Source organism: Monopterus albus, unplaced genomic scaffold, assembly GCF_001952655.1.
Source record: "Monopterus albus unplaced genomic scaffold, M_albus_1.0 scaffold44.1, whole genome shotgun sequence".
In the NCBI taxonomy this organism is placed as follows: domain Eukaryota; kingdom Metazoa; phylum Chordata; class Actinopteri; order Synbranchiformes; family Synbranchidae; genus Monopterus; species Monopterus albus.
This window is the reverse complement of record NW_018127924.1, coordinates 812,163-832,597: the sequence shown is the minus strand read 5'-3', so window position 1 is coordinate 832,597 and position 20,435 is coordinate 812,163. Positions and strand designations below refer to the sequence as shown.

The window sequence follows — 20,435 nt, the reverse complement described above, 5'->3', positions numbered from 1 at the left end:
ATGGGTTTCTGCTGCAAAAAATATCAATGCAAATTTATCTAAGTATTTGTCTCATGATGATGGATGGCGGTTTGAGCACAGAGTGGTCAATGCAAGCTGGATTTCATTCATTAAATGTAAGTGCCTGTCACTGAGATTATCTTCCCTAAAATTCTTTGTGAGAGTGGTCATTTTTTTGGCTGCCAAATGGCTCACTTTGTGCGGCCTCACAGATTGCACCATCATTAACCCCCACAAGCCTCTTTCTTTCACTTCTCCCCTCTGGGGCAAAAGGTCATAGACATGCACTCACAACTCTGCTCATGGTCAGCTGTGAGTGTTCAGATCCTGCAGAGACCCTAAAGATGTCACAAAGTGCTGCAGTTAGTGGCACAATTTGACCAGAACCTCCCTGATCACCACCTTAACCAGCGCCAGCACACAGTTCATCAAAGCGCTCATTCACAGCCCTCTGCACAGTTTGAGACTCAGAGGAATATGGTGATTTCACAGTTTGAGACTCTCAGAGGAATATGGTGATTTACTGGCCCACAGTTTGAGACTCAGAGGAATATGGTGATTTACTGGCCCTAGGTACCATTCTAAGATTGTGTAGCATTAGACTTAGCTCTAAGAAAGATGCTTGTTTCTTCACCTTTCCCCAAACCACAGCTCTATGCAGGGCAACAGGTCTGCATTCCTGTGTTTTAAAAGCAACACCAAGACCACCATGCTGAGTATCACTCTTCCCTCAAGTCACTGAACATGATGTACATGGAATGCACAGTGAGCATTTTATGAATATGTTTCTCTGTGCAGCTGTTACAGTGCTTGAGTTTCTGGGTGTACAGAATTTATTTTTGCACAATTGCTCTGTCACCAAACCCCTCTTTAAACCTTTTTAATTTAACTTTTGACAAAAAATGCAGTAAAGAGGAGGATTTGTACGGTCTGGAGTAAATAAGAAACTAATATCACTTTAATCCTTGACACTGACTTTGCTTATATCATTGTCCCACATGACCCACAAAGAAAACAACTAGAGTTTTTCTCCATCCAATCTTCATATCTTCAAACTGTGTTTTTAATGATTGATTTTGAGTGAATATACCAGGCTTGAAAATGCTTATTTTCTTCATTCTATTATATGCCAAATGATGAACGATGGCTCCCAATAGATTAACAAGGTATATGAGTATCTATCTATATACTGTGATACTTTAAATCACAAAGACCATTGTATCTCAAAGCCAGCTTGTAGTGACAAGATTGGACCATCAATTAAATGCTAACACGTTCTGAAGTAAATACAGAAGATAAACCCACTGCTAATGTATTTTAAGCACATTGTTGTAGTCAAGATATTATGTATGTACAGTATAATTAGGACCTTAATTTCACTTATCTGCATCTTTTGAACACTGAATTGGGTGTTAACCAAAACAGCACTCCAGCCCTGTCTACTCTAATGTCTGGAGGGGAGGGGAAGGTGGAAAGAGCAGGGTGTGATTTAGAGCAGCATGTGAAAAGTGCATTCACAAAAAGAAAAGACTGGCAGTTGACTTAACCATTTAATCATTGAGTTGGGTGATAAGTAGAAGATGGTGGAACCAGGCCAAGATACTGACAGAGCTAGTAGCTGGTTATCATGTTGGCTTTGAGGTATAGAGATATAAGTTCAGGGAAATGAGGATTCAGGTTCTTGCAGTCTCAAAGAACAATAGTCTCTTTTTGTTTTCTTGTTTTATTACTTTCTTCTTCTCCATTTGTGGCCTAGTAGTAAGCTACCCCTGGTCACATGTGGTTTCAATGTAAACGATTTGCTGTTTTATTTTAAATCATATTTCGTGTAGGTTTTATGTATATAGCATCGAGCGCACAGTGCGCACCGGAGAGGGATCCGGTTACCAACCTCACCGACACCGGGCCACGTGACTCGGGTCCTCCTCATTTTAAAAGGAGCTGTTGCTACCCTTCAATTTCCTCCAGTGCTTCAAAGTAGTAAATACTTCCTCTATGCCAGTTGACCGACTTTCGCACCTTTGGAACCGTCTGACAGTTGGAGAACAACGCCAGTGTGCACCGCACCAAGATAAGTGACTTTGCCAATCGTGGGACAGCGCGCTGGTCCGAGTCGGTGGGATTTCTTTTTTGATAAGTTGGCGTGCATTTTGCAGAGTGGTCCAACAGGTATCTTCTTTGATCTGCTCGCCAAGCATGGCATTGGACCACATGGACGCATTTCGCGCCTCCGTTTTACTGGCTTGCGTGATAATCTGCAGTAATGTGTCATGTCCCGTCGGTGCATATCTCTACAACAACCGCTACGCAGGGTGAGTAAAGATCCTCATTCATTTCTGGAGCTCATGTGAGCCTGACCATACTAAGACTCTCGAAGAGAGAGCCGAGATGGCAGTTATCATAAGTTATGTGCAGGTATCTTTATATCAAAAGGAGCATTATCTTATTTTGACAACGAATGAACAAAGCAAGTATTTGTGCTCACCATCTCCATCGTTTTAGGACATATTTCCTGTTTGAGACATAAGAAAATGTTTTTTAATTTACTTTGTATTTTTTCCAGTCTAACCTCGGTGGCATTTGGACATTTGGATAAGATGGTATGTTTTATGCTGGGCTGTTGCCCATGACAGCAGCAGCAGCAGCAGTCTGTCAATATTAATTTAAGAAATTGTAGTTGTAAGATGACAGCAATTCCCAGCTGACGTTGTGGAGCCAGGTGTTTCTATAATTACAAGAACAAATATGTCATAACAGCAATTTTTGTCAGTGGTTTTGGTATTCCAGTCTGTCTACATGTGCATTTGAATGTGGGGTACACCAAGACCCTAAAAGGATTTGAACTTGGATGTGAAACATGGGAAGCATATGGATAAATAGACTTTTCAAATTAGACCATCTGGAGCTGGATGCATATGGCAGTTGTGTATAATAGAGGTAGAGAGAGACCACATCTGCTGGAAATTCCCTTCTTACCTGTCTCAATCAACATATACTGTATTTTGAATTTATTCCAAAAATTGCATACTTCACACTGCCTCTGGTTTGATGCAAAAAGTCACAATGTGCAGTGTTTCACTCAGAAATCAGGGATGTGGAGGTGCTGTCCTGCTCAGCCTTACAAAGAGCGTTTAGTATAAAAAGAAGCCCTTTATTCTCATACAATCTGATATCATTCATCAGAGCATCGTGCTCTCAAACACCAAGATTTGGACACTGCAAGTGGAGAGATGATGACTGTACTATACTACAGCATCAAAATACTGCTGAAGGCCAACTTCTTGGTTTAGGGGCAAATTTTATCTAGAAAACAAATAGCTTCCATCCCAGAGAGAATACTGCTCTGGGAATCAACACGGACAGCTCAAAGACTGCTTTAATCTAGAACGCCCTGCAGATGTTAAGAATCAGTAAAAGATGAAGAAGTGGTTCAAGCTGGACTACAATGGAGCTCGGGGATGTCACTCTACTTTCTCAGGCACTGTGTGTGGCAGTGCAGAATGGTACTGTGTGCACTAGTGAAAACAAAACACATGTCCTATTTAGTTACATCAGTGAGGCTTGATTAAAAAGTTATATGTTAGTTAGGACAGATAGAATTCAATATATTTTACTACAGGTTTGCTTTTGATGTTGAGATCTGATATTCATGGCACTGACTGTCTTAGTCTGAATCAGTTTCCCACCTGTCCTAACAATAGTTTTACCCCCATGAACTACTCACCACCTTTGCACTTTGAAGTCCATTTCTGTCATTGCTGTTTCCATGAAAATGGCCTGATTTCCTCATTTCTTTTCTTTTTGTTTCTTTGGACAGCGTGTTGTGATCGCTGAAATGGGATGGCTGCTCATGCTGGGCACCCTTCTCATTTTGTTCACCAAACTTTATAATGGCCTACTGCCATCTTTGTTTAGGGGGGCCCAACTTTCTTTGTGACATATTGTAAAAAAGCTCTTTGAAAGAAGTGAAACATGACAAGAGACACTCAGTGGAAAACTCAAGGAGAGAGACATGAAAGTGGACTGAGTCAGGACATATTGCTAGTGTTTCTGTAATTGCAGACTGTCTTTGTTTGCCCCTTTACCATCAACCATCTATCTGTGGTTTAATCTAACCAGACACATAGCACAATGTTTTGCTTTTCATGTTGTAAACGAGTTACATTATCTGGATAAAGCCACAACTACTTAAGATTAGATTTAGGCATTGTCAAACACACTAAAATAATGGACAACTGATAATTGTTATTTCCCAGAGGCACATTTTACTGCTCAAAGATTGCTCTTCTACATCTCTGGAGACAAAATTTTGATTCTCATTTTAGCCTCATTTTAGTTTTTACTTTGTCATGATGTGTTTCTCCTAAAATTCACTAGGAGAAATAGCTGAGACAGGATACTGAGTAACATTCATGAGGCATAAGGGAGGAGATACTGCACTAAAATGGACTCAGTGTTAGTAATGGCTCCTTTTTGCCTCCTATAGAGAATCTTTGGCAGCATCCTTTTATTTTGGCAGAGCCACAGAAAGCACAAGGCACCCAGGATAATAACATAATAGTGTAACAAGAGGGCAGAGCATGAATTGCAACACCAGTTACACTTGGGGTGGCAAGGTAAAAATAACTACACAAGACTAGTCAGCAGTGATACAGGGTGAAATAATAAACCAGTGCACTGCTGCAACATCCACAACAAAAAAATAATCTAACAAAACCAGGTGCACATGAGCAATACCACTGGAAGAAATGTTGGGTCCACCCAGTAGGGCAAGTTGGGAAGTCAGGTAATGATATTTCTAAGACTTAAAAAAAAAAATAATAAAAACACATTAAGTCTGGCTGAGAATTCACTGAGAATTCATGGAGAGAGCTCTTGAATTTTTCTGTGTGAGGTCACAAAGAGGCACGCATATAATCTGAGAATTATCTCTGAGCTTGATGATATCTCCTTTGAAACTTTAAAAAAAAGCAAATTTGAGATTTTGTGCATCCTTTTGTTCTGGAAAAAAATTGAGAGACAGGAGTAATAAGCCAATAAGACATAGTCTCATTCTGGTTACACAAAGATCTCATTGTTGTCTAGGAGAAATAAATGAAACATTTTTTAGACCTCTTTTCTAATTTTCTTTCCCTCTGGGTCCTCCTGCTTGACAAACTGGTAAATATTAGTGCTTTAAAATGTTCGCCATAGACAGCTGAGATATAAACAGGTTATTGATGTATTTACAGTATGGAAACGTGAAACTGCTACTGTATCCACTAAAGAGAATTGTTCCAGCAAAGTTGGAAATGATGAAATATAATCCTATAATGATGTGTCACATAGATGGTTTGACTGCAGTTTGATCCTATCATCTATAGGACTGTAAAAGAGGAGCCACCCATTTCACCATCAAACATCTGCTACTATAAGTGTCACCTTCAGTCAGAACAAAAGCAGTTTGCATTACCTGTGATTCCATGGCCCAGATGATTTTGAAATGGTCCAAGCCCTTTACAGTGAATTTTACTGGCATGAAATCCCTTTGGGGCACTTTGATCCCTATTGTAACCTGATGCTTAGAGGAGCTCTGTTGTTTCTTTCAGCGACCAAGTCTTCAGGATAACTCCGAATAATTATGAGGAGGTCCAAGTGCTCAAGCAAATTCTGGGACATATGAAGGTTGGCATATATATTTTCTTATATTCCCTTTGCACACACATAATCATCTTTTAAATAATCTGTCAGACATGTTTTATTGAAATTAATACAATAAAGTCAAGACCACAAGATCTGTCTTTTGTGGTGTTTAATTATAAAACCTCTGTGACAGGATTCAGAGCATACAGAGCTCAGTGCCCTGTGCAGAACACTGCAGCATGCATACCCTCTGCCATATTCAGATAAGACAGTGCCAGACAGCAGCATGAAACACAGTGGAACAACACCAAAATGTAAGCACACCTCTCTCCCTGTTGTAGGAGTTTTAACAATAGTTTAACCGATATCAAACATAAACAGCAGCTTTCAGTTGACATTACACTTGATTTGATCATTTCCATCATACACTGTTAATAATTTCACTTAAATATAATTTTTAAAAAGTGTTTTCCCCCAGAAATGCCATTATCAGTGTTAATTACATTAAAATTTAATTGCTGTTGTTGGTTACCTGCCTAAAGTCCTCAGTGCTCTTTCTATGACACATGAGCAGTATTCACAGATATAGTGAGGGTTGACACTGGTGGTAAAGGGGGTTGATGTGACAGAAGCCAGGGGAGAATGATAGGAAAAATGGAGAGACAACAAATGGCCAAGTGTCATCATCTGTCTCATCCAGGCCGTATTTCCAGTTTGAGGGACTGATATACTAATGGTAAGATGTGCCGTATTTATTTCAATAAGAAACCCAGAGGGAAGAATGGGAGAAAGTACAAAGATTTTTTTTACTGTGGGGCTGAGTGCCTGGCTGTCTTACCATTTAAGGACTAAGTGAACATGTGTTTCAAAGATACTGCAATTAGGGGGAAGCCCTTGAGGATACAACAGCCTTGTCTCTTTTCCCAAAACTCATTTGGAAGTAATTACCCATGAGCCTCAGGACCATGTGTGACCTTCATTCAAGCATTGTTTCAGTTTTCAAACTTTAGACAGTTTGTAAAGTGTAAAAAGCAAAAAGGACTGTTCTCAACTAAAGAAATTTTTATTCTGCAAATTGTCAAATAACAGCTTTGAAAAGCTGAAAACTCTTTCAAATCTTTTAGAACAGTATTTTGTGTATTAGTGTATTTAGTGCATTTGTGCTTTTTAAAAATAAAAGCATATTTGTGTGATACTGCTGATCACATGAATAACTAATGACTAATAAATCAAAGAGAACAACCGCTGATTTTTTTTAGAAGTGGCTGAGGAACCTGTAGGATGGATTGTGCTGCCACATCTGCCAACTATTAACCAATATGGAATAAACAACAACTCATTAACACTAGTTGAATAACTGGAAGTGTCTTTATTTCACCAATTTTGTTTCAGAATGTGCAGAAAACAGCCTACATTTAATCTGCAGGAAGGCTTGGTCCTTATCGGTTACCCAGTGAGACCTGGATAAATACAGCCTCTACAGGATGCTTGCACCTCTAACCCAGGAGTTTCAAAATAAAATGACATAAGGAAGCAAAAAGGAAAAACCAACAGGGTAGCAGACACTGGTAGCATAATGATAGTGATGCCTGGACATTAGTGCAGTCTGTTTGTTTTGTAGAGAGACAGGTTGACAACATTTTAATAAAGCCAGCTACTGTAGCTCAGGTGGTATATGTTTGTTCACACCGTCCACATACTGACCAAATGTCTATGCAGTAATACCACTGCTAGCCTGTAAATCATAGCCCCATGACACATTTTCTTGCAATTTTCTTATAACTTATTGAACAGTTTCCTAGCAAGAGCTATAATCTGGTGTTAAATATTAGAGAGCACAACAGGAAAATTGTTTCTAACCAGTCTAACTGATTCACCCTGTTCCCAAAGCTAAGCTAGCTAGCTAAGCTAACTGACTGCTAGCTGTAAGTTCATTTTTATCACACATCCATGTGTCAATTTTCTCATCCAGCTCTAAGCAAGAAAACAATATTATAATATGTTTTTCAAAATGAATGCATTTTTGAATGTATTCACATTAGAACAGAATATCTGGCTGTCAAACTTGTCAAACTGCCGGTGTGATCCATAACACATACAGCAGGTGGACATATTTATGTTATAATGTGTGTTTAATAACTTCTGGATTTTACTTTGGCCATCTTGTTTTCTTTGACTTGACATATAGTATAAACACTGCTTCACCTCATCTGCCTTAAGAGAACTAAGCTTTTTACTTTTCCTTTCTTGTTATGCACTATTGCATCAAACAAAACAGCACAAATGCAATTTACAGCCACCTTGTATATGCAGACAGACAAAATCAAAGTCACATAAACAGAGATGAAAGATTTATAAAGCATACTAAGAATGCATCTTAAAGACTCATAAATACAGCTATAAAATTTTAAGGAATCGCTTGTGAGGAGTTGTGTTATTGGATCGGGGGTGTTTAAGTTCCTTTTAGACATGTGTTTTGTAATTGTTTGGGTAACAGAGGAGCAGCACTGAAACATTTGGGGGTACTTAACCATTTGGAAACACTGTAAAAATGCAGCAGTAGAAAGCGATTTACGCTCGAGGGCACTGAACATTCCAGCTGAGGCTTTTCTACTCTTCTGGCTCTAAGGAAAGTTAAATTAATCTGGCATATGTTCTGTAAACCCTTAAAACAGCCAACACATTAACAAGCATGTGTACCAGCCTGCATATGTCTCCATGCTACAAATAAAAAGCAGTTGAGGCCATTCACACACGTCTGCTAACACAGACACTGGATATACAGTAGTCCCTTCGCAGCGACTGCTATTATTTGTAGCTGAGTACCTTCCTACAGTATATGCTCAGAAATATTATTTTAATCTTTCTTTTAGGTTCACTCCTGCTCATTGTTATTTTATCAGGAGCCTGCACGGTGTCTGTGCTTATTTGGTTGGCCAGCATGTTTGGCCAATGGGCTGTGTGTTTCAGCTAAAGCTAACAGACCAACTATCATGGCCTGATAACAGGGGCTGAAAGGCAGGATTTTTGTTGCTGTATGATGTTAAACAGTAGAGAGGAGGAGAGCAGAGGGAGGGTCTGTCACTGCTGGTTGTTAATGGGTCAGATTGTACTTTGCTGCATTAACACTGGAGAGTCGTCAACATTCCCTGATTCACTTCATGTCTAACTGTAGTTTTAGTTTTTATTCTGCTTTATTCATTTATTTATCAGGGACAACACACACACGCATGTTCATGTCACTGTAACCCTTGATCTAATGTCCTTGTCATGTTCCTTTAGGTGGACTTCTGGCAGCCCAACAGTGCGTCTCTGATCTGTCACAATGCCACAGTGGATGTCCATGTGAAACACAATGACACACATACTTTATGTGCACGCTTAAACCAAGAGCGTATTGCTTATCGGTAAGACCAAAACACCACCAGCTGTAAATACAGCTTGCATAGTATCACACATGTAGTCAAGTCAAGAATCTTTATTGTCCTTATGCATAGCACAACAACATTTTTTTGCCGGCAGCTCTCGGCTTAAAAGACAGACACATTATTTACATAACACACAATTGTATAAGTCAGTATAAAAATATGAACAAATAGGGGGGTTCAGATGTCAAATCTAATGAAGAATAGGTTCAATCAGCAATATCCATCTCCCACTCAAGTACACAGCTCATCCAACTCATCCCACTCCACTATGCCGTTATGCTATTCTGGTCTACATTACCCTCTCTGTCTTATAGCTGTAATTGTCTTTACCCTCCAACATTTTCCTCATCATCTCCCTCTGCACATTCCCATGTTTTTATTATAATCCCCAAAGGCCTATTTATGTTGATTTAATAGTACATAAAAAACAAATAAACAAACAAACAAAAAACATGTCTGTAGGAGTTGGGGGAGAGGGAGTCAACACAATATTCTTGTAGTCTGTCATGCAGCTTACAAAGCCCACCAGTGTCTTCCTTGTGCACATCATAGTGTTTCCAGCTTTTTTACTCTGGGACATTTGGTTGAACTCACCTTATCTTCACTGTGTCATTTTTCTGTTGGTCTAAGAGGTGACTGGCTGGTGCTGATCATTCTTTACCAGGTAGGATGTGTTCAGAAACCAGTTCAGGTCAGACGTGATGTGGATGCCCAGGAACTTGATGTTATCCCGTTGCTCCACCACCTCCCTGTGTATGAGAAGAGGAGCATATTTTGTCTTCCTGGACTTTCTATAATCCACAATGACCTCCTTAGTTTTGTTGGTGTTCAGTACAAGATTGTTATCTGAACACCACCTTGTCAGGTGCTGGATCTCCTTTCTGTAGTCAGTCTCATCATTGTGAGCACACAGCCCTGCGGTGTGCCTGTGTTCAGGACCAGTGTAGATGATGTGCAGCTTCCAATTCTCACCACTTGAGGCCTGTTAGTGAGGAAGTCCTTAATCCAATGACACATCATTGCAGGCATTCCCAGATTGTGCAGTTTCAGTACCAGTTTCTCTGGGATTACAGTGTTAAATGCCGAACTGAAGTCAACAAATAGCATCTGACATACAGGTAAGTGTTAGGATGCTCCATGTGGGACAGGGCTGTGTGTGTAATGCTATTGAGACAGCATCCTCTGCAGGCAAACTGATGGCTGTCCAGACAAACAGGGATGACTTCCTTGATGTGCTTTAGAACGATCCTATCAATGCACTTCATGATTACTGATATTAGAGCAACAAGGCGGTAATCATTGAGGCAGGTGACAGCTGATTTCTTGGGCACAGGCACAATGATGGAGGACTTGAGGCACACAGGGACTGAAGCAAGATGCAGGGACAGGTTAAAAATGTCCAGGAAAACTCCTGCCAGTTGGTCAGCACATATCTTCAGAACCTGTCCTGACACCCTGTCTGGTCCTGCAGCTTTGTTGGTGATGATCCTCCTCAGGGTGGAGCTCACCTGGTGTAGCTGCAGGACAAGAGGCTGGTGCTGCTCCTCGAGCTGAGGGAGATGTACAGTTTCTCTGCTGCCAGGTGTATCGAAGCGTGCAAAGAAACTATTCAGAGTGTCAGGGAGGGTGGGATCATGGCTGACCTGCTGGTTGTTGCCTCTGTAGTCTGTTTTTTTGGCCAGCCGGATGCCCTTCTTTAGTTCTTTCCGGGCCCTGCTATAGGCCAGCCTGTCACCTGATCTGAAGGCAGCGTCCCAAGCTTTGAGCAGACGTGACACTGTACTGTCCAACCATGGTTTCTGGTTTGGAAAAACCCTGATGGACTTTGTAGGTAGGACAGCATCAGTACAGAACTGCACATAGTCCAGAACAGCTGATGTATAAGCCTCCAGGTCTGAGCCCTCTTTGAACACCCCCCAGTCAGTGTGCTCAAAACAATCCTGTAATGCTGAAAAAGCCTCCTCCATCCACACCTTAACTGTTTTGGTGATTGGTTTTGTCCTGCAGATCAGAGGTTTATATGCTGGGATCAGTTCCACAGAGATGTGATCTGACATGCCCAGGTGTGGAGCTGCTCTCTTGTATGCTCCCGGGATGTTGCAATAAACTTGGTCCAGGATATTATTGTCCCTGGTTGGAAAATTGATGAATCTGTAGAATTTGGGACACATCGCTTTAAGTTCCACATGGTTAAAGTCTCCAGCCACAATCACAGCTGCTTCTGGGTTTGCATTCATCTGCCTACTCATCAGGCAGTATAGCTTCTCCAGCGCTAATTTAGCGTTAACATGCGGTGGTATATAGATGGCTACAATCAGGATTGAGCAAAACTCTCTCACTGTTTAAAAGGTCTGCATTTCACTGCCAGATATTCCAAGTCGGGGAAACAGTGTGTTCCAATGATGCTCATAGCTGTGCACCAGAAGTTGTGGATGTACAGCCCCAGACCTCCGTAATAATCCTACACCTACACCTCCAGACAAATCTGTCATCCAAAGTGTGTTGCATTTACCCATCTTCCTCTGCCAGAATATGTGATCTGCACATACAGAGTCACCATAGTTTACATGCAAAAGACCTCATACTTCCCCAAAACTGGGACCATGAAACATACACAGCCCATCAGAATCCCTCTCTCATTCTGCTCCTGAAAAATAACTCTTTCATCTCTCAGGCCCATCTCTTATCAAAATTCACACTGGAGTTTTACTAGGCAGCCACAGCCGCAGCTTAAAAGAATTTCATTGTCATCATTGTCCTAAAGGAACAACTGCAGCGCTAAGGAAGGGTTTTTCTGTCTGTTGACTGACTGAAGATTTGTCAAAATAGACAGTCTTTGGTTGGCTGATCGCATTTCATTTACAGGGAAACAGTCTAGCTTTTTTAGTGTTACTGAAGTAGTTATGGATAGTATAAGGGCCTGTAGTGTATTCAAGGAACGTCTGGTGGCCTACATATCAGCTAAAAAAAAATATCTCATCTGTTTTAAGTTGGCGTGGGATGTGGAGAGGCATACGGTCTGGCCAGACATGAGTTTATGAAGAGACAATAGTTAGTATTATGGTTTCTGGACCATGTTCAATGTTTTCTGTTTATTAATAGACAGCAGAGGTATACGTAACTAGTGCTATCACACAGGGTGAGCGCTACTGTAGAAAACTGGTTTGGATGTTGAATAATAAGATGAGTGAGAACTGTTGTATATACTAATTGGTGATAGGAATGAGTCAACAATAAATTCAGGACCCCTGGTTCACCACTTCATACAATACCAGCCCTCAATGCAGACCAGACATTACAGTCAAACAGAGGGACACTGTTAGAAATTATCTGCAAAATTGTTCTTACTGCAAGTTAGGCTTACTGACATAAAGAGACACAAATGTCACAGCGAGACAGCAAGGACATTTTGCTTACATGCTCACAAATTCATGGAGAACCCATTAGAAATTGAATTACACTACAAATCAAATCTGAATTAATTTAACATACTGTTATGTTTTGCTGTTTTACAAGCTATATTGTATAAATGGTTTGTAATGCTTTTTAACGTAATTAAATTATATATTAATGTTTTTTAGATCCATAGCTCTTTATGAAGACTGTAGGTTGTAAATGAAAGCTCAGAAAACTATTGAGCTTATCTTATTAGTTACATGTCCCTTTGTATAACCTCCTCTGGCATAACTCTGTCTTCTGTCCAGCATAATATTTCATAATATTTGATTTGGTATTACTAGTATATATATATCAAACTGATTTAACAGCGATACACTAATCGGCAATGGATTTTTGCTGATCTATAAACCATTATTAAAAGATTTCTTGACCAATTATATCTATATTATGTGGTGCCAATGTAAGTACAAAAATGAAAAAAAAAAAGTAATCCAAGTATTGCAACAATATTATTAAAGGGATGGACAGAAGCCAGTTGATGCATAATTTTTACATGTTTAAATGTTATTGACAAAGATGTTGCTGTCATTTATCAGCGTGTCTAACGTGCCCTCTTCCATGTACAGGGTGTTTATCTCCAATCTACAGAAGGAAATTGAAAAGCAGACAGGATATCGTTCTTCTCGCAAGCGGAGATCAACGGCTCAGTACAACTATGAGGTTTACCACTCTCTGGAAGAGGTAGATGTGAAGCTCACGTCTACCTAACTGTGACTGCTCTCTTTTCTCTAATCTAATGCTCACACAAAGTAAACACACCTCTTCTCTAAGGTGCTCTCATTGCTCCCATTCCATGGGTCTCTCTTCCACAACCTTGTGCACTCACACTATGTGCCTTTGCAGACAAATCATGCAAAGACAAATGCACAGATGTACATTACATGCATAAAAATGTGTACTAGAAGGTTTTTACACTGAAAAATAGGACTCACCGGGTCTTTGGATTTACACAAATTATGCTAGTATATGCAATGCAATTCATTCATAATTCCTCTGTTAACATAATTCAAACAAGTTAACCCCTAAAGAAAATTATGTTGGTTTTACACATTATCATTGTGTGGGACTGATGTACACATTACAATCAAGTAAATCCAACAAATCTTTTTTTTCAGTGTACTCCACCTGATCACTCTAGCAAGTTAATGTTTATTGTCTGCTTTTGTTTTTTCCCCAATTTGTTCATGAAAACTTTGTAAACAAATCGTTGACTGACCTTCACTCTCATACTTTATGTTCTGTCCCTCAGATCCAGAGCTGGATGTTTGAGATGAATAGAACCCATCCCAAACTGGTTGACGTGTTCTCTGTCGGGAAGTCGTACGAGGGAAGACCACTTCATGTGCTTCAGGTAGGAGAGAAGGCAAAAGACACACACACACAGTTGCATGCAAATACATAATCGTGCTTATCTAAAACTGACGATGCTTGTCTCCTGTCAGCTAGGAAAGAGAAGTCATCCCCAGAAGAAAGCTGTGTGGATCGACTGTGGTGTTCATGCTAGAGAGTGGATTGGGCCTGCATTCTGCCAGTGGTTTGTCAAAGAGGTTGTCTTGTTTTTCTAGACTACAAATTTAGTTTAAAAAAATGTGTGCATTGTTTGTATGATTGCACATGTCTCAACAAAAATAAATGTTATATCATTAATTTAGTCTGAATGATAGCCTGAAAGCTGCCTGTAACCAGCAGTCTGTCATTTTTTCCTATGACAAAAAGTCAACTGTTTATGAGTCATGCACAGTTATGAAACTACCTAAGAATACCCTTTATTGTTCAGATGTTGAATATAATCCAGATGTTTACACAAGTCAGTCGCTCCTAAAGTCTTAGTCAGTACCATCTGAAGTGTAGACGATACCAGACCAGAGCCAGAAATTAACTGCAAAACCTGTAATGACAACTTTTATAGATGAGTGAGATTTGCTACACAGTACAACACAATGGATGTCAGAAAGTTAGTATAATTAAAGGAAAATATATCAGTTTAAGGCACTGAGTCATAGACTATTTTAACAGTTCCTATAGATAAATCTCAAATGACAGGTACTTCAAAAATATTTAAACAAATACTAAAAAATATTTCAAGCCCTGACAACCAAATGAACTGATTTTGAGGAGAAAATAGTGTCACTATGTGTACCATGCACATTTTAAAGCTTTCTAGGGCTTATGGGACCATGCTATTTATAAAACAGTGATTCCTTGTGCCCCACAGTCATTCTTTTTGCAGGAAATCAGAAACAGATGGATGTAAAAGGTGAAAAGATTTGTGTTTAAGAAATGGTCAGATATGCCCTAAAACATGAATTCAGTGGGATGTTGTAACTGAAGTTGGCCACTGGAGGTCAGGGTACCATCTTTGTTTAGTACTTCAAGTATTGTATATTAACCTTGGCCCTAGTATAATTACAGAGCAGGTAAAACCAGCATCAGCCCAGTATCCAGATCCCCTATTTCTAATCCTCATCTATAATAGTATTAGTATTAACTGCCTCTAGCCATGCGTTCAAAGAACTGAGATGGTGAGCTTGCATAAGCTCATTAATGAAAACATAGCATAGCAATTACATTAACTGCATCATTAGACCACACTCTAGATCTATGTCATCAGTTGAAGTACACTTTAGTATGCTGTATAGTTACTCTGTTTTCTATTATGCTTACAGGCCATCAACTCATATCAGTATGACTCAGCGATGAGACGACTGCTCAACCATCTCAACTTCTACATCATGCCTGTCTTCAATGTGGATGGATACCATTTCAGCTGGACCAAGGTTTTTCTACATACACATACAAAATGGTTTTATTGTTGAGTTTAATTTTCAAACAGACTGACTCAAAATATTTGATGAGCAGAAGCTACTTTTAAGCCCTTATCTTATAGTGCTGTGAAACTCTGCATAGGGCCAGAGGTGAAACCCCTCTGTAGAAGTACCAATAAATGGCCTTCAGCTGCTGTCTCCATATCTGTGGTTTGTAACAGACTCACTAGAGCTGAATGAGTGACAGATAGACTAATTTGGAAATGACATGTGACTCCATTTGTGTGACAAATCTGATAGTGGACATACAGCGACAATGTCTTTTTAAAATTTTCCCTGTAGGATCGGTTCTGGAGGAAAACACGGTCCAAAAATCACAAGTTTCACTGCAGAGGAGTGGATGCTAACAGAAACTGGAAAGTGAAATGGTGTGGTGAGTTTGACTGTCAAGTTAATTTATTTATACAGAACATCTAAAAGTGTTTTGCTGTTACCACCAGCTGCATCTTGGCCAGGCACGTCCTTGTCTGTTGCTCAAGTACAGTAATCCTTTTTGTCTATTAATGAATGTAAGCTGTGGATAAAATATTTGTATGGTGACAACAGTCTGTGTTCGATGTCATGTAGTATCTGGTGGGTGGTGGGTTCTGCTGAATCACTGTCACTACAGCAGGGCTTGGAGAATACAGCAAAGATGTTTGTGGTACAGACAGACATAATGTATATATAAAGTGATGTGAGATTAGAAACAAAAGAGACTGAAGGGCCATTTGTTGCCTTCTCAAAGGAGCATTAGCTGACAAAATGTGAGTACTTCAAGAGAACCCACTGTCAGTGGGAACACGTACTCTGAAATCACTGACAGTATGCACAGTAGGTATTTTTCATTGTATGAATAGTATGATTATAATTCTCTCTTCTCTGAAGACAATTTCTGGCAACATCATTTGTGTGAAGACAAATGTTGTCGGCAACTTTTCTCACTGAGCGTTTGGCCATTCCTGATCACTTGACCCAGTTATAGTTAAGGTGAAGGGCAAGACAAACTACTCTGCAATTTCTTTTGCAATTATTTTAATGGAACTGCCAGATTGGATTAGTGAAGCACTGGCACCTTTCTTTTGATTCTTTCTTTTTAAAATCTTTGTAATACCTCATTAAGGAATGTTTGATAGCCTTTCTCTGCACAGTGAAAGCAATTAGGGCTGGCTGATATGTTTTAAATCAAACACAATATTAATGTGGCTATTTTCCAGCACTGATCTGCACATCTATATAACATGCATGCAAAATCACATTTAAACTTTTTAGTCAAAATTGAATGCTTCACAATGTTTAATGCAATGAACTGTGTTTATTTGTGCTTTAGAACTTAACCACAGAGAAACAATCACAAAGTAACATTTTAATTCTCTGAATCACTTTGTTTTCGCTGACGCTGCTCGCTCTCCTCATTTGCTCTCTGGCTCGCTCTCTCTCAAACGTGGACTTCCAACCCCCCAATTCCGCCTTATCCTGTTTGTAGAGGAGACTTATCTTGGCAAAAATATTACCTTTTGTTGCAGCATTTTGGTGGGTCATTTTCAACCCCCATTTCAGGACTGTACCTTTTACACAGAATGGTGAGGAGGAAAACTCACAGAAAATTCCCACACTGAATGGGCAGTGTAACAGGATCTAAAGTAACCTTAAAAGGACATAAGGCAATGCACAAGTTTTAAACCAGGGAAAGAAATAATACTTCTCACAGGCTAATACTACTTGCACTTACCTGTGCCCAGCTGTGTTGGGATCTTGCTGAGCAATGCCAAAGTGATGTATTAAATGCAGTCTCTGGTCAGTGCCCGCGGACTTAAATGAATGTATTTATTCTGGGCCTAGGGAACAGACTCCACACATGAGAAACAGCACACAATCTACTCCTTACTCCACCATTTTATACTGCTGCAAAGAGGACTGTCATTTCTCTGAGTAGCAAATTCCAGCAAAAGCGGCTTAATAAACTAAGACACCACAATGTCGATGATTGGACAGTCTGGTGTCAAAGGTTACAGCAATATTTATGAGTGTGATTCAGTAATTATTCATGCACATTTCAGTAAATTCTATGACATGCTCTTGTCAGCAGGTTTGGGCTTATTTTTGCATCATTCAAGGGCACAATGATGTTTACTGTTCTAAACACAAAATATGCTAATGTATTAATAGCCAGTGGGCTTGTGAGAGTCTCAAACGTCGCATCAAACCATACAAAAACATTGACTTCTATTGTTTTCTGTTATCTTTGGTATCATAATGTGACTGTGACGATTTCAGTCTTTCTGCATTTTCCTTTCCTAAATCATCTCTCTCTCAATCTCCTCACACTGACTGCGTAGTCATTGTAGCTGGACTGGGTCCAAACCCGTATCACAGTGATCAGATAGAAATATGAGCAAAAATTAGACTTGTGCACCAGGCACTTTCACTTAATGCAGCCTGGTGTGATTATATTATCAGACTGTGGCCTCTGCTCCTCCTTTTTTCCCCAGAGGAGGGTGCCTCCTCTCATCCCTGTGATGACACCTACTGTGGTCCCTTCCCTGAATCTGAACCTGAAGTCAAGGCTGTGGCCAAGTTCCTGCGCAAGCGCAAGAAGCGTGTCAAGGCATACATATCCATCCACGCCTACGCCCAAATGCTGCTTTACCCCTACTCCTACAAGTATGCCACTATCCCCAACTTCAACTGTGTGGTAAGACATCCATTGTTTTTATCCATCTGTGAGGGCTCCTTTAGCTTAACCCAATCAACCCAGGTATTAACTCCTACAGTGAAGAACTGTATATCAACTATGAGCTGGCTTTTTGCTCTCACTTTCCAGGAGTCAGCTGCTCATAATGCGGTGACAGCCTTGTACTCCGCATATGGAGAGAGGTACAGATATGGACCTGCTTCAACAACTCTGTGTGAGGACTGTTCCTTCTTTTTAATTTATCTTCCACATTTAGCAAACAAAACAGAACTTATTGTCAGGCATTAATGTTCTCATCTTTTCTTACTTTCTTACAGATGTGAGCTCAGGGAGCTCTATAGACTGGGCTTACAGGAATGGGATCCAGTATGCGTTTGCATTTGAGCTGAGGGACACAGGACACTTTGGCTTTCTCCTCCCTGAATCCCTGATCAACCCAACCTGTACTGAGACTATGAAAGCTGTGAAGGCCATTGCATCAAGTCTGCTGAATAAGTGTGAGACAGACAGGGAAGGATTTCCATATATATGACCACACAGGAGTCTCACCCTCATCCGTTACTTATCTCAACCCCTCATATTCCTCTGAGATTTTATATGGCTTCTTATCAGGTGTAGAGCTAAGGAGAACCACCAAAGCATGAATTTTAATTTGTTTTTCTTGTTTTTAGATGATGTTACCTCCACCCAGGAGGTTTTGTTGTTACTGCAGTTTGTTGGTTTGTTCACAGCAAAACTCAAATGGAATTTGATGACAATTTTTGGAGAGGCATGGCATGGACCATGGAATAATATATTTTGGTGCTGCCCCGAATCATTATTCCAACCCATAAATATGTTTAATGGCATTATGGGAAACTCAACCAACTTGGTGGAGGTTTGCGCTCTCTGAGTGCTGTCATATTCATTTTATTTCCTTCTCCTATAAATGTCAGAGAGCATTCAGGGGGAAGACTGGGATGTAACATGTGCCATGCAAGTTCTGAGCTCGAATCTGGCCTAGCATCTTTTTAGCATGTACCCCTCTGCTTGTGCCCCAAAATTTCCTGTTGCTCTCCACTAACAAAACAAATTAATAATGGCTCAAATAGTAATAATAGTAATACATACATGTTTGTAATATAAGCTTTTTACAGCGGTCAATGGTCATGTAAGCACTTGTCATGATAAAACAGCACTTTTGAAAAGAAATATCTAAGAATTTAATGTTTTTTAAAATGTTTAAGTTTTTTTTTTACTTATTATTCCAGTTCCTTTTCATACTTCATTTTGGATTAATGACTCCCAACAAGTGTCATGTTATTTTTTTAAATTATACTGTTAATGTATTAATGCTTTTATTATAGCAACATTGTTGGTGTACAGATTATGCTATCACCTGGCAGTCTACTGTTGTTTTAGATTGATATTTTTTTTTGGTTATTCTCCCCTTATCATTTGGTCAAGACTGAAATTTGAGAAGGCTACCCTGTCATTACTCAGGTATAGATCAATGACAGTGTTAGAGATGTTTACTTTTGACAGGTTATGTACTTAATGTGAGATATTAATAAATGTATAATATCTGACTTGAATAAATGTTTTTTGTCACTTTTACACATCTGCTAGACAATCAGGTTTCTATGGTGGAGTGGCCCAGACAGAAGCCATTCCTCACTAAAAGGCACATGACAGCCCGCTGGGAGTTTGCCAAAGGGCACCTGAAGGACTCCCAAACCATGAGAAGCAAAATCCCCTGGTCTGATGAAACAAAGATTGAACTGTTTGGTCACAATTCCAAACAGTGTGTGTGGAGAAAACCAGGCACTGAGCATAACCTCACTAATGCCATCCCTACAGTTCAACAGGGTGGTGGCAGCATCATGTTGTCGAGATGTTCTGCTCCAAGTGGGACTAGAAGGCCAGTCAAGATAGAGTGGAGGAAAATAGAAAAATATAGAACAATTCTGAATGCAAACCTATTCTCCAGAGTGCTCAGGATCTTGGGCGGGGGCAAAGGTTTACATTCCAACAAGACAACCACCTGAAGCATACCACCAAGAAAACACAGGAGTGGCTCCAGGACCGCTCTGTGAAACTCCTGGAGTGGCCCAGGAAAGGTCCAGACCTGAACCCAACAGAGTATCTCTGGAGAGACCTGAAAATGGCTGTGCACCAATTCTCCCCATCCAACTTGGCTGACCTTGAATGATTCAGCCAAGAATGGAAGAAAATTCCTAAAGAAAGGTGCCAAGCATAGAGCCTCATTCTCAAGAAGACCTTAGGCTGTCATTGCTGCCAGAGGTGCTTTAACCAGTATTAAGTGAAGGGTCTGACTACTTATGTAACTGGGACATTTCAGTCTTTTATTTTTAATACATTTACAAGACACTCCAAACAACTGTTTTCACTTTATCATTGTGGAGTATTGTGTGCAGATCGATAAGG

At 39.9% G+C, this 20,435-nt stretch overlaps 1 protein-coding gene across 1 annotated transcript; it reads left to right on the top strand.

Moving 5' to 3' along the window:
- Positions 1-1,931: 1,931 nt before the first annotated feature.
- Positions 1,932-19,527, top strand: cpa6 (carboxypeptidase A6). The gene is made up of 11 exons (XM_020600028.1): positions 1,932-2,312; positions 5,589-5,664; positions 8,905-9,029; positions 13,076-13,190; positions 13,759-13,860; positions 13,952-14,056; positions 15,176-15,286; positions 15,617-15,707; positions 17,806-18,008; positions 18,138-18,222; positions 18,326-19,527. The coding sequence occupies exons 1-11, from the start codon at positions 2,197-2,199 to the stop codon at positions 18,538-18,540; spliced, it is 1,344 nt and encodes a 447-aa protein (XP_020455684.1). The 5' UTR covers positions 1,932-2,196; the 3' UTR covers positions 18,541-19,527.
- The last annotated feature ends 908 nt before the right edge of the window (positions 19,528-20,435 follow it).